The sequence below is a fragment of the Staurois parvus genome, unplaced genomic scaffold (assembly GCF_062004578.1).
Source record: "Staurois parvus isolate SC_StPar_1 unplaced genomic scaffold, SC_StPar_1.0 ptg000339l, whole genome shotgun sequence".
Lineage (NCBI taxonomy): Eukaryota > Metazoa > Chordata > Amphibia > Anura > Ranidae > Staurois > Staurois parvus.
In genome coordinates, this window is record NW_028318135.1 from 47,300 (window position 1) to 62,746 (window position 15,447).

A 15,447-nucleotide genomic window follows, 5' to 3' on the forward strand; every position below is an offset into this window, starting at 1 on the left:
TGGGATTTACACAGCTCTGCCACAACATACAGCTCTGTGTAGCAGGGAAGGAAACCAGATTTTTCTCAGTTTACAGGGTTCTCCCCACCCCCAGTGAATGACTGGACAGTGAAAACAGAAGTAGCAGACTGATGAGCTCTTCTCGCTTTGCTTTCTCTTCCAAGCAGCATGCTTTTATGCTGATTGACTGACATGTGCTGCTTCTCCTTCTGCCATTCTCAGCTCTGATGTACATAGACTGCAAACTGTTGACACCAAACCAAATTCAGGTACTTAAACTTCTTGTATTTAACACAAATTGCAGTTAACATGCAGCTGTGCTCAGACTATGACAAATAAACTATTTTACAAGTAGTAAAAGTTGTAAAACTTAATTTACTAAGATCCTCAAAGAGCACTACAAGAATTCCAAAGATGTTTTTTAGTCTGTTTCTAACAGCTAAGAAACACCTACTGGTGTACAGTAGAGAGCATTAGGGTTTTGTGAAATTTGAAAATTAATTTCTCCACAATGTCTATAGATACAGAGGTAAAAAAGGCTTGTTTTAGACCTCATGTACACAAGCTCAACATAAATGGCAGGAATATTTCTGTGCCTGGGGGACACTGCTGCAGCATACACTTATCCATAGTAATGAATGTTTGTTTGCTAGCTTTACATGTGTATACGCTGTGCTTGTGTAAACATGTGCATGGGTGGTAATTCCTTGAATGCAGCTAGTTTGCATACAGGGGTTTACGCTTGTGTTTACACAAGTATGGCTTTTAGCTAAAGTGCAGTAATTTATTATAATACTTTAGACGTCTGTACTCTGCAACTATGTCTCCATAGAAATATGCCCAAAATTTACATTGTATGGCCTTGTATGCCCATGTGCCAAGTCTTTAAATTATTTTATTGCAGGATTGTAAACGCTTTTGTGTGCATGATCTGGGCACAGCTTCACTTTAACGATGTATTCATCAATACAGAGCTGCATTAATTTGTGTCTTTTATACCTGCTTGGAGTTCAGCCTTAAGGGGTAAATTAACCTTTTCATGAAAAATTAAAAGGTGAATTAACTTCTAATATATTGGCCACTCCTCTGGACCCTGCTGCACATAACGGCTGTGGAGGCCATGCTGCCCCATGCTGCCAGTGTAGTGGTTCATATTTTGCAATAAAAACTTCTCAGTAGTGAGTATAAATCGTAATGTCACAATCGAAAGCACTCAGTGGTCAGCGTGACCAGCCCTTGTGACTGTGCTGTTCTAGGAGCACTTGCCATTGCAAGCATTATTATGGATACTCACTGGGGCTGTTTATTGCGGTGTTTGGGCTGCTACAACAGCAGCACAGGGCATCACGAGCTACTATTTGTATTCTGCAGGGGTGGCCAGGTTATTTGGAGTTAGTTCAACTTTTTATTTTTTGTGAAAAGATGAGCTTGCCTTTTTAAATGGTCCCTGAGGTCAGTACATATTTGTTTGAGAACAGTGGTCTCTTTCTGCAGTGGCCTCATGCTTCCATCTCAGTCACAGCTAGAGCTCTCCACAGTTGGAAATGTGGGTGGCACAATTTTTATTTATTATTTATTTCAGGTACTTGTATAGCGCCGTCAATTTACGCAGCGCTTTAAAAATATATATTCATTCACATCACACTCAATACAATTACCATTTCTGAAAGTTTTATTTAAGATAGCAAATCTACAATTTTGCTTTCAGGTCTAGCTTAAAGGATAAGTTAACCTTTTGATAAAAAAAATATTAACCACTTCAATACCGGGCACTTTTACCCCCTTCCTAGCCCAGGAACATTTTCAGGTTTCAGCGCTCTCACACTTTGAATGACAATTGCGCGGTCATACAACACTGTACCCAAACTAAACTTTTATCATTTTGTTCACACAACTAGAGCTTTCTTTTGGTGGCATTTAATCACCACTGGGGTTTTTATTTGTTGCTAAATTAACAAAAAAAGATCGAAAATTTTGAAAAAAAAAACCTCCACGTTTTTTCTTTCTGCTATAAAAGTTTGCACATAAATAATTGTTCTTCATAAATTTAGGCCAAGATGTATTCTGCTACATGTCTTTGAAAATAACCCAAATCAGTATTTTATTATTTAGTCTGTAGGAAAGTTTTATAGAGTTCACAAACTATGGGATAGATCTGAAAATTGATCAATCCTGAAGTACTGACAGTCTAATTTCTTGAGGCCCAAAAATGTCAGAACAGTACAGATATCCCCAAATGACCCCTTTTTGCAAAATAGACAGTCCAACGTATTTCATAAGAGGCATGGCGAGTTTTTTTGAAGTTGTAAATTTTTGTCATAATGTTTCGTAAAATGAAGAAATTAAAAATATTATTTTCACAAATTTTTGTTTTTACATACTGTCACCAGTGCAGTACAGTGTCTTCATATAACGTGGCTTTGATCAGGGATACTGGTGACCAGTACAAAAAAAAAAAAAAATTCTAATTTTTTTTTTTACATTCTTTTTTCTCTTTTTTCAAGATTTTATTTTTCATATTACACTACGACCAAAGTAATATAATGTTACCATAGTAAAATTGTTCTACTTTGGGGAAGTGAACAGTATTTTTTTTTTTTTTTTTTTTTTTTTACACAATTTGCTTACAATATAGCAAAGAATTTCTTTGCTATAAGCAAGCATTTAACTGAATGAAATTGATTAATTCAGATTTTTTTGTTGTGATTAGCTGTGATTGGCCACGGCTAATCACATGACACAGGCTGTGATTGGCCCAGCCTGTGCATAATGATCGCTGTGACAATTCACAGCTAGACACACTTGTATACAGTGGATGGCTTGAAAGGAAGCCATCCGTTGTATGCAACTGTCATGTGCCCTGCTGTGATTGGTCACAGCAAGTCACATGGTACTGGCAAGGGGGCCGGTACACAGATCTGTCATCGACCGTGTCCGAGGTACATGGCCTGTGACAGATCTCACCACAGCCCTGCAGGCACACGCAATGCGTGATCTAGGAAGGATGTCATATGACACCCTCCCGGAGGGACTAAGTGTTCGCCTGGCCGTCATTTGATTATTGGTTGAGCAGCAACTGGTTAAATGCACATTTTTTGCAGGTAAAAAAAATGTGCTTTTATTATTTTTTACTGCAGGAGCCTGGAAAGCATTGCACCAGCAGATCACTGGTGCCATGCAGGTTTTCTGCAGATTTGTTGGTATATATGTTTCCCCGTACGGGATGTATGAGCAAGCCGATATACTGACAGATTCAATGAACCACCACATTGCTCCATAGCACCATGGTGGTTCATTGAGAACTACAAGCCGACAGCCACTAAGCCTGTTGGGACTTGTAGTTTCTCATTCACAGTGAAGTGACGCTGCCAGGCGGGCTGAGCTAGCCATATGCAGGGTGTAACGTAATCAAAGCTCCCCTACAATCTCCCTCTTTGACAGCTAGCGGGGGAAGGGGGGCTGGTGCTTTCATTACATATTACACCCTGAATATGTGTGTAAAATGTTATGAAAGGTGACCTTATCCTTTAAAATGGCAGACACCGTTGAAATGAAGCCACCACTCCCCATCTTCATGAAAGCTATTGCCACCGCCAGAGGGTGGTCATTGATGAGACAACTTTGCATATGTGATAGAATTGTGATATTCTGGCTCTTGACTCGGCTCTTCTGCATTTTTCAGGTGTCAAAAGTGTACACTGCACTGTAAAATCTAGTAAAAAAGGATATATATTATTTTTGGCTTTTATGTTAAAATAAAAACCTCTTCCCTTTTTAGCTAGCAGTTTTTTTTGTTTTTTTTTCGTCTGCATGTGGTGCCTTCTAATGAAGTATATTCTACAAACAATTTCCCCTTCTTTTTTTTTAAGTTAGCTTCACATTAGTAAATACATTTAGCTTTGTAGGCTGTAGTGTTTGCATTGAATGAGTTAAAATCAAGCTGTTTTTTCATTTTAATCGTGGCATATAGCAAGGGTGGGAAATATCACGTGCTGACCGTGAGATGGTAATTATAACCCTACATAATCACCATCCGTTTCTAAGGAAAGAATAACTTTCCATTGTTCTAGCGCTGACAGCATACGCTACAAAATTAGATGGCTTTGTAAGCTGTAGGTGACTTCTGGCCTATACTTCTCTCAGGTCCTCGCTGCTGGAAAATGTCTGGCTGTTCCTTCTGTACTCTTGTTTATCATTAAAGTATCTCTCAACCCAGAAAAATATGTGGCAGTCTATCAGTCCTTCGATATTGTGGCTGCATTTGTTTTTTTTTTCCAGGCTCAGTACATTTTGTAAATACATAAAAAAATCCTATAATCTTGTATCCTTGTAACTTCCTGTGCAAGCAATGTTTTCGACCTTTACAGCTATCTTTTGTTAACTACAAAACATACCCTCTCTATGTAAGAAGAAAAGAAGAAGGGGGAGAGGATAGCCAAAATCTGGAGAGCAGCCAAGGTGACAACAGTATTCCTTTGTATACACAGTACAGGAAGAGGGCGTTGGCACCCTGGGACAGGAAGTGTATTACTGACATGATCACTAGATCCTGCCAAAATGAATGAAAAACCTGAAAAAAAGGAAACTAGAGCCTCATGTATATGAGCAAATGAGGGTGGGTAGGCTGCTGCATTTAGGGGTGGCTACACTCCTCTGTGAATTGGCCCCACACAAACTGGCCGTTTAGCTGTCTATATCTGTGCCTGGAGCCGGTCAGAGGCTCCATTTGCATGTAACTACTTGGACGAACAGTTACATGCAATCAATGGTAGTGACTGTTACAAATTTGTACAGAATACAAATCTGACAACTGCCGTTGCTGTCATTGTGTGCATACAGCTGTTTTCCTTCCTCAAGAATCCCCCAGCAGCAGCCTGTGCGTGTGCCCTATTACAGCCACTACATCTAAGAACCAGTATGCTGCATTATATTACATTTTTGTTTATGGGTTTACAAATCCTGTAACTACTAGCAAAGCAGTTTTAGTTGAAATATCATTATCACAGGCAGTGATTCAGATACAGTCAGGTCCATAAATATTGGGGCATCGACACAATTCTAACATTTTTGGCTCTATACACCACCACAATGGATTTGAAATGAACCTAACAAGATGTGCTTTAACTTGAGGGTATTTACATCCAAATCAGGTGAACGGTGTAGAAATTACAACAGTTTGCATATGTGCCTCCCACTTGTTAAGGGACCAAAAGTAATGGGACAGAGTAATAATCATAATATGAATTATGAATTAAAGCAGAACTTTACCCATCACCATTTGATAACAATTAATGTTCTTTTTAGAAAAAAACATGCATTCCACTTTAATAATTATGCTACCAAAATTAGTGTGTGCTGGTTCTTCTTGATGGAGGCTGCCATTTTGTTGAAGGCCAGAGCAGTCACTTCCTTACTAGAAACTCTCCCCCTCTCCTTGGTCTCAAAAACTGTCACTTTCTGTAATTAAAATATGTAAGTTTTCAGCCTTGAATGTATGTCTTGGCTCAGATAGTGAGGAAGGCTGACAGATGCTTCACAGGCTGCCTATGAGGGAGAAAGGAGAGAATATTAGGGGGATAAGATAAGACACTATCTGGAAGCAGAACTTGCTTGGTCACCTCTCCTGCTTTTCTTTTCTCCCTTCCTAATCTGTGTTCTTTCTGTGCAGTCATTCCTGTTGCTTTCTTTCCTCTTTAACAACAGTAAATCTTAAAGCTGGCAGCTGATTGGCCTCTAGTGGCTCTGATTTTAGGCACAGTCCTGAGAATATAGAGCAACTGTTCATGTGCAGAGCTGGGCATTACTGGATTTTAAACAGTATAGGCACTTGTTAATCGTTTACATAGCTATACCTGCAAAAGAGGCCAGCCTGAAGTGATCTATCAGGATTTAATATTCTGGTTCAAGTTCAACTTTGAATTAAAGGGTTAGCCCACCCCAAGCTCATGTTTCTGTAGAATGCAAAATGATTAAATCCATCTATTGGATTCTACCTTTGAAATACTGTTTCCTCATGATGGGGCCAATACAAAGGAGTCTCATTCTGCCTGAAGGATTTTTTTTTCATTCTGCATTAAAATATTAAACCCAAAAGCAGACATTTATTATATTGCAGCTTACAAATTCCAAAATGTGTTGGCTCAAAAAGTAATTTTTTTAAGGTTTCTTACTGGTAACCTGAACAGTATTTCTTTCAAAAGAACAAGCTGTTCTGAAGCTGTAGCAGTTAGAGGGCGGGACAGATCATTTGCGACTAACAGGGGTGCTTGCAATGATTAGCTTGTAAAACCTATATCCCAAAAGTAAAAAAAAAAAACAAAACTATCTGTAACTACTTTCTGAAATGTTAGCTTGAGTTCAGCTTCAATTTGTGTATCCAAATTTGCTAGTGCATCTTCACACTAGCCCCCCCCCCCCCAGCTTAAAGTGGAACTTCACTCTCTTAATCATCATGGGCTATTTCTAATCTATATGCTGCTAGAATTAGTAAATACGTTAGGAAAGTATATCATATTTACTTGTTTTAACCTTTTTTTTGCATTCCTTCATTTACTTCCTGGTTTCCATGCCTAGGCAAATGATATCATAAGTCCCGGGAGTCTTCAGGAGGGGTGGGAGTGTTCTAAGCTCAGCCAATGCTTGAGCTAAGCACAGGTAGATTCCAGGAAGTAACTGTTACTTAAATCATCTGCCCTTATTCAAGATGACCACCGCCAGAAATGGCATAAGGTGGTTTTCAAAATGATTTCTTAGCAAAATAAAGCATGGAGATATAGATGGAGAGAGGAGTTTGTTTTGAATATTAAAAATGAATTATATAGCATTTTTGGTTTGTGGTACTCAGATGCAGTGTAGTTCCACTTTAACAATGCTGCTGTTTGTTCAAAGGTGCCTCTTGTGCTCCTCCATCCAGAGTGGGGGGCACTCTAATATAGGGGGTGTGTTACTGGCCCGATGACCGGGTGAAAACAGAGGGGGAAAAAAAGCCTAAAAAATTAAAACTAATGCATCCAGCACATCTAATGATTTGTGAGCTCCAATATATTACATTTTTGGTTTTGGACTTAATACCGCTTAAGTGTATTAGGTATTTTTCAAACTTTCCCGACATGGCATTGGAGCCAATGTTATTACATGAAACCTCTGAATAATCCACCCCTATACAATTTCCTGCATACTAAAATCATTTCCCAGATGGTATAACCCTCACTTTACAGGCTGAAGAATGAGAATGGAGGAACCTATGTTTGCCCTCTTTGTGAGACAAAATTATCGGTTACAAAAAAAAAGGAAAAAAAAAATGTTGCCTTGGACTTACTGGTTTGTAACTGATTTACAATTTGAGAATTACAAAAAATATAATTTTGTAGCAGAACAGAGGCCGGACTTTCCTTTCTATACTATATAGGGAAAGCAAGAAGGAAGAAAACAGCTCTTAGGGCCGATTCACACTAGAATGTTGTGCAGGAAACCTGCGCTCCATGCCGGTTTCCTGCACCACATTCAAATTGCACTGGCCTTGCGATCTGCAGTGGGTGTTGATGCAAGGTTAATGGCACCCCAAACACCTGTATGCTATCCTCTCCAAAGCTTCCATACCACTCCTTTTTCTCTGGTCACTGCTGAAAAATACCTAGTACTTCTGGGTATGTGGAGAACACGTGACCTCTCATGATGCAGTGTTCAGCACAAGCAGGCCAATCGCTAGGCCCAAGCACTGTCACATGACTGAGAGAATGACATGACCACTTCCTCTGAGCTCTAATGAAGGCACCATGGGGAGCACTGGGAGGTGAGTGTAAAGTGGTCGGTGGTGCGCTTTACACAGGTGCTGTTACTTTGCCCTGAATGGGAGCATTCATTTTTAACTAATATTATTAGTAAATTAACAACCAGATACATTTATTTCATGTTTTGATTTTTTTTTTTCCTTTACAGATTTGAAACCACTTACAATTTGCACTGAAAGCGTATGCACAATTACTTTAGATACTAATGTGGGGATTTCAACATCAAACAATTTGCGATATGGGTCATCACTGAGGCTGCTGCTCCAATGGATTATTTTACCTAATGGATCAAAACTATTAAGGTAAAAACAAATTGCTTCTATATCATACTTGTAGAACTAAAAATCTACACTGCTGCTAAGGCGATAAATATCCTGGGCACTTTTTCCAGGTTGATAACCACTATAAAGACCTGTCATATATGAGTGTAGGTAGTGAAAGGAAATGCATGGTCTGAAGGTTGCTGCGTAGGTAGAGATAAGGGAAGCATTATCATAAAGAGCAGTTTGTTTTCAAAGTAAACGAAAGGGCTAATGTTTTCTGTATTTTCTATGGTCATCTACTATATATCCACAGAAGCCTTGGCTTTCACATGATAAATGCTTTAGCTATATCCAGATATGCAGCCTAGTTATCTATAAATATATATTTTGCATTAAATGGTGGTTATAGTTCTCCGTTACTGTGACTGATGGAATAAAGCTGCTGAGACTGCATTTTCTTTATTTTTGTTTTCTTTAAGTTGAGTGGGAAAATTTACAGTTTGTTACGCACAGACTAATAGACCGTGTTAAAAGAGAAGTGTTTTTTTTTTTTTAATTTTGGATCCTACGCTGTATGTCCGATGTCCCTCTCCAATTCTAAAGGTGCAAAGTGAGCAATCATACACTGCTGATTGCTCAGTTCTCTGTGCCATTCTGAGCAGAGAGCCGGTATCGTCAGTCTCAAGCTCTCTTTTCTGCCCCCCTTCAGCTCACTGAGAGGCTGAGCCAGGTGCCAGCCCAGGCTCCTGGGTAGATCCCGAACATTTAGTCGGGATCTTTCACCATCCTGGACTGGCTGAGTGACGTCAGCTGTCAGTGGACTTTAGCCCACTGTCATCTGAAAACATTATAGGAGTGCAGACCGAATTGCACTCCTTTGAGCCACAGGAGAAGTTCAAATCAATGAAAATGAGTGAGCGCTTTAAAGGACGAGCAGCTGAAACACATAGGACAACCAAAAGAGTTCCTCACATAAATGTAAACGGGTGTGTTTCTGCCAACACTCCAAAGTCATGTCTTTTGGAGTGTTGGCAGAAACACACCCGTGCAGAGAAAGCATGCAACCTGAGATGCAGACAGGTGCAGCCATGACTGGGATTAGAACCCATGTGCTGAGTATCTCCTCCTAGATGCCGCTGATATGAAGTGAAGGAGTGGTGGTATTCTTTGGTGGAGCTGTGACTGCTTCCTTGCTGTCTTGTGGAACGTGTGCTTCCTTGATCTGGGGATCTTCATTGATCCGGGGATTACATCTACCTCTGTTCCCTGACTACATCTTCAACTCCATCTCTACCACAGTGCATACACCTCTGATCAGTGTGTATGGGCATTTGAAGTCGTCCTTCTTTTTTGAGACTTTTTTTGGCCTAGGGCCTTTCCCCTCCCTCCCCCCCCCCTCCCCCTTTTTTGTGGACTTATTTTTATTGACTCTATGTGCTTTGATTTTTGATTTTTTGTTTATTTTCTAGCGCTGCACTTTTATTTACAGGAGAAGTACAGCCATACGAACATTAGCTGTACTTTTCCTTTAACTTAGTTGTCAGATATTTTCAGAATTTCAAAATGTTTTCAGTGCTGAAAACTAAACGAAAATAAAAATTCAGTTTCAATTCAGTTGATTAAAACTAAAAAAGGTATTTCAGTTAAAAGACTGATTAAAACTAAATTTGAAGTGAAAATGAACACTGCTAATAGATGCTGCAGCAATTGTCTTAGCTTGTCCTAAAACTCCTGGTTTGTGTCCATATCCTGTAATGCTTAAAATCAAGCCTTCACAATAGGCCAGAGAGCATATATCCTTTGTAGAAGACCGGTCACCCCAGGTGGTTCTGTCTTTGCAGGGTGACTAGTAACAGCAAACACTTCACCCGTAAATGTTTTGTAATTTTCTTCTCAGCAGGCAGTGCTGATGTCATTATGTCAGCAGTGCCTGAAGTAGGTGCATGCAAAGAGACAATGCTACCTGAGCCACTGCCCACCCATGAATTAATAGACTTTCAATAGTCAACCCACCTTTTAGTTCCTATATTGTTTTGTTTGACTCTGACAGATTACTTGTGCAAAATATTTACACTGATCTCTTCCTACTTAGAAATTTAAAAGCTAATATAATCTAATATTTATTAGAAGAATTGCACAAATACACCTCTTAAGGGTGGAAGCAAATTATTAAAATGTTCATAAGTTGTGCAGAGACTATAGAACTCTATAAAAACTGGGATATCATACAAACTAAATGCAGATATTGTTTTTGTGATGATTAATCCAGTATTGAAAGTGTTAACTTTCTCGCCACTGCTTTGCCTGTTGGCAATTTTATTGTAGTGCTAATTTACCTTTAGCTACAGGGCATTCATGGATATATAGTACTGGCATATCTTAAAGTAGTTGTAAAGCTTAAAGGTTTTTTACCTTTATGCATTCTATGCATGAAGGTAAAAAACATTCAGTATGCAGCTCCCCCCATAGCCCTTCCTAATACTTACATGAGCACAATCCTGATCCAGCGATGTGCCCAAAAGTGGCTGCTTTCCTGGCTCTCTGCCTTCTAATTGACTCAAAGGAAGCAGCAGAAGCCATTGGCTCCCACTGCTGTCAATTACAGCCAGTGAGGAAGGAGTGAGGCGGGGCTGAGCCCCATTCTGTGTGTCATATGGGCATACAGAGCAGGGTTCGGGAGAGAGCATGCACTAGTGCCCCCATAGCAAGCGGCTTGCTATGGGGGCACTCAGGGGGGACCCAGTGGGGGACCCAAGAAGGAGAATTGGGGCAGCTCTGTCTTTGCACAGAGCGGGTAAGTATAACATGGTTTGTTATTATTATTTTTTCTTTTACATTAAGCTTTTAGTATCACTTTAAGAGTCAGATAGTATGGAAAAGTTTTAATTACTAGTAAACACAGTGCATTACAAAATAAAGTCCTTATATCTAGTGCTTTGTGCTCATGTGCTCCAATAACAGTGTCATGTGCTCTGAAGAAAAATACAAAATGAATATCCCGTGTCTTGAAACAAATTTCAACCGCTTAGTTCTCAGTGCTCCCTCCCCTGTGTACTCCACGCTCACCAGATATAGTGGACTCCTAGTTTTATGGGCTTCAGAGTCAAAAACACTTTTTTCTGGTAGGATGTGTTCACAGATATTTCCAGAATTCAATGGAGTACCGGACCCATGGTTGTAATGTGAGAGGTTCAATCCGTCAGTGTATTTCATTTACCATTTTCTTGTCTACTGTATATGAGCTGCTTTTCATGTTTTGTAGCTTTCTGCATATCAGAAAGGTAATCACGTATTTTGTGGAACAGCTTGGCCTTTTTCCCCTAAAAAGATCACCGGTATGGTCTTCCGCTGAGCTTCACTTATGTTTTTGCAGGCACTTCGAACCTTTCACATTACAACCATGGGTCCGGTACTCCATTGAATTCTGGAAATATCTGTGAGCACATCTCACCAGAAAAAGTGTTTTTGCCTCTTAAGCCCATAAAGCTAGGAGTCCACCATATCTGGTGAGTGTGGAGGGGAGGGATCACTGAGCACTACATGGATGAAATTTGTTTCAAGGCACAGGATATTCATTTTGGATTTTTCTTCAGAGCACATGACACTGTTATTGGAGCACATGAGCATGGAGCGGTAAAAATAAGGACTTTATTTTGTAATGCGCTGTGTTTATTAGTAATTATTGCTATGTGTTAATGTATTTCACTTTTGAGCAGCAGCATTCTTTGGCACAAATTTATTTGTTTAGTTGGTACAATTATTTTGGTCAAAAACTGTTTTGTGTATAGTAGAGCGAGTTATTTGTTTAGTATGGAAAAGTTGTGTAATGTACAATATACTAGAGAAATTGAAGAAGAGACCAAACAAAATAGTCTCAACTTGTTCCAAAGCCTTTACCGCATCCTGTATTGCAGGACACTGAGAAACAAAGCAGTCCCTCAACAACGAAAAAATACTTGGACTTTACAGGTACCACACCAGAGGATAATAAACAGCCATTACAGGTGTGAATTAGTATATATGCTATTTCAGTAGTTCATAGTCCAATGCCCGAGGGGGATCCTTATGTTTTGGAGACCCCAAATATTAATACTGTATATATTCGAAATATAATTGTTATTTAGGTTTTCCTTGCTTCTTTACTATTTCACATCAATTTTTTTGATGTTTTTGTTTTTTCTTACCATTTACTATTACTATCTTTATAGGGCAATGGTTTGCTACTTTTCATGTTCTATACGTACAATCTTCAGTTATCAAATGGCTGAGCCCCATTCTTGTGTAGCAACTTCGGTGTTCTAACTCTGGGAACAAGCTACATGTGATGTGAGCTCTTTTAGCAGGTAATGTGTATACTGGTATATGTATTGTATTGCTTATATGATGCATTTGATTTTGTACATATTGATGCTCACTGTGGCTTTGCTTACAACTTTAGAGCTATATGCCAGTCCTCTCTGAAGAAGCTGGCTTTGTCCTGCGAAACTGGTTGGAGATGTGTATATGAAATATTTTGTATGACCAACTTGTGATTATCGCTAGAAGCTAGTGTTATCCTATGTATCCATGCACACTATTAATGCTAGAAGTGTTTTTCAATCTTCAACATTTAGCAGCAGGAAAACAAAATTGTTTTTGGGAGCATTTTTCCTGTAGAAAAAAATGCTGATTGCTTCTAAATGCTACTAAAATGCTCCTAACAGCTTTTTTTTCAGGTTGTAAAATGCTACTACTAGCTGGCACAAAAATGCTATTATCAGTGTTTTTCATCCAGCATTTTTTTCTAGCATTTTTGTAGCTCATAAAAAAGACGCTAGTGTGCATGGAGCCTTAATGTTTTGTACAATAAATATGTAAGGTTTTTTTTTATTATCCTCTGGTGTGGTACCTTTTTAAAGTCCTAGTAGTTTTTTTTTTTTTTTTTTTTTTTGTGATGGATTGCTATGTTTCTCAAAGATTTCATAATGGTTGTTTCTGGTTCTCCATAGACCTAGATTTGTTAATGTCCATATATAAGTGAGTGAGGTGTGTACACTTAAACTTTTTTGTTAGCTATACTTCACAGTGTAAATTTTCCTCTAGGTTGTTTTGATTCATTGTCCAAAACATGGAGCTGCCCTCTCTACATTCTTGGGCATAAAAGATCATCTGATTCAAGGACTTACTGAAGGAACTCAGTCAAAGCCCATCTTATCACCATGAGTTCAAACCTCTGGGGACAAGAAAAAAGCAGCTCCACCTACTGGGAAGAGCGCATCTTTTATTTGTTGGTTCAAGAATGCAGTTTGGTTGACAAACAGACCCAGAAGCAGATTAAGATCCCCAGGGGAAGCATTGGCCAGTTTGTCCAAGAGCGTTCTGCAGTAGCACATAGTCGGAGTATTCCTTCCAAGAGCAAAAAAGTCCAAATTGCACTAAAAATCTTAGAACAACCTCATGCCCTTCTGTTCGTGGATGAAAAGGATGTTATTGAGATCACAGAAAAGTTGGCTGAATTGCTTTTGGCCATTACAAACTGTGAGGAGAGATACAGCCTGTTCAAGAATAAAGTAAGACTATCTAAAGCTTTACAGATCGAGGCTGGCTCTGCTGTAAGGGTGTATATGAGGCCGGGAGATGGGCACTATCCGGGCGTTGTGCGATATAGGGGACCACTGTTGCCAGAAAGAACTGTCACTGGTATATGGTTTGGCGTAGAATTATTGGTAAGTTTTTCTCTTATTCTACGTATGGTATATTTTTATGTTCAATCTGTTTTTATATAAAATAATTTTTATAACAAAACTAGAAGCAAAGAAGAACAATTGAAATAACAGTCTGGTTATCCACTGTGCACAGCACCATAGGGTATTCAAATACAGGGTAAGGCACTAGTATGATAGCGGTCATGATCAAATGTGTGACAGAACCACTGATCTGCAATATACATACTGTAGCTAATTTGAGGACTAACTTGAGTAAGCTCCAAAGCCCACACTATAGGAGCATAACCCTGCAGACTTGGAGCTTCAAGAAAAAAAAAAGTTAGGGGAAAGGGAACGGGGAAATAAGCCAGGGGATGATAACCGGGGGGCGTGGGAGGCTGGGGCACAGCCTAACAAGGAGACATCTACCTGGACAAGACATCACACTGCGAGAAGATCCTGTAATTCTTGTGACTCCCTAAACCTCTTCCAAGAGATCCAGGTTTGAAGACATTGATCATATGTTCCCAATGCCTCTGCCAGAGGGATTCCGTGAGTAGCATGGACAACAGAACCACCTGTGGTGAATTTGGAATGATCGTGACCACAATTTTGGCATATATTTGAAGAATCAGATCCCAAAAACTGCAAAAGCAAACCCTTGGCTAAGTTGGCAACGCCAACACAGATCCGACACTGAGGGATATAAACGGTGAAGAAGGGTAGGGCACTCCTACCACCTGGTGAGGAGTTTAAAGTTGGTCTCATGGGCCTTACTAGCCAGGGATAAACATGTTATATTTTTATTTCACTGGATAAAAGTTATTAATTTGGAAATTAAATGGAAATGTTTGTGTTGTCCTGTCAATGTATCTCCCTTCTTCCTCTCAGAGTTACTGCCACTATTGAGATTTTCAATTTGGTAGCTTGCAAGGAGCTTTTCAAGTTATCAATTTATTTAAATTTACAGTTAAAGCCCGAGTTCAGTCAAAAAAAACCCCACAGCACCAGAGACAATACTTGGTTAGCATGATGTGTTCCTTGTGCTGATATCTATTCTGTTAGCTGAAATCCTCCTCCATCGATCCCCACCCTGTTAAAATAGTGGGTTTAGTCGTGCTGTAAATAGCAAATAACTGGTCAACCCTGCTGTCTCAGCAGCAGAAAATCTGTTCTGCATGGCAGACTCTACTCCAACAACCAGAAATATACAATTATGAAGAAGCTGGCATACAGCAACAAACTCCGACAACACTGAAAAAAAGAGAATTCCACTTGAACCCAAATTTACGACTGTATAGTGAATTGAGACTAACATCCTGACTAGCTTAGCAAGGAAAAAGCAAGGAATGCATTTAAAGCTTAACTCCAGCTTTATTTTCAGTCTTAGAATTGTTGTACAGTTGTTCTACTCTGCCCCTGAGTGGGTGTATCTTGAGCTTGTTTTATTCTTAAAACAAAACTCTTAATAAAAATATTGAAACAGAATTGTTGTACAGGCTTCTCTCCTGTTCTGAAATGTCACTGCATTCATCTGAGTTATTACAGAGTAACTTCACCCTAAAGGGGAAGTTCTGCTTTATGCCCCCACCCCACCTTCCTCTTTTTACAATTTTTTGGGGGGGGATCTGGTACCTGGTTTTGACAGGTACCCTCTACCACTTCCAGTTGGATCGCCACAGGGGATTTGCAGAAAAAATAAATTGCATG

The 15,447-nt window shown here is 39.4% G+C and overlaps 1 protein-coding gene across 4 annotated transcripts in view; it reads left to right on the plus strand.

The window, feature by feature from the left end:
• Positions 1 to 15,447, plus strand: part of CYLD (CYLD lysine 63 deubiquitinase) — a 170,682-nt gene that overhangs the window by 40,036 nt on the left and 115,199 nt on the right. For 2 of the 4 annotated variants that reach the window (XM_089684206.1, XM_089684203.1), the window contains exons 2-4: positions 7,939 to 8,092; positions 12,262 to 12,396; positions 13,136 to 13,758. In XM_089684206.1, coding sequence (XP_089540332.1) covers positions 13,252 to 13,758 — 507 coding nt within the window. In that variant the 5' untranslated portion in view covers positions 7,939 to 8,092; positions 12,262 to 12,396; positions 13,136 to 13,251. Of the gene's footprint in view, positions 1 to 7,938; positions 8,093 to 11,967; positions 12,058 to 12,261; positions 12,397 to 13,135; positions 13,759 to 15,447 lie in introns of all 4 variants that reach the window. The other 2 variants (XM_089684204.1, XM_089684205.1) reach the window with 2 other exon arrangements.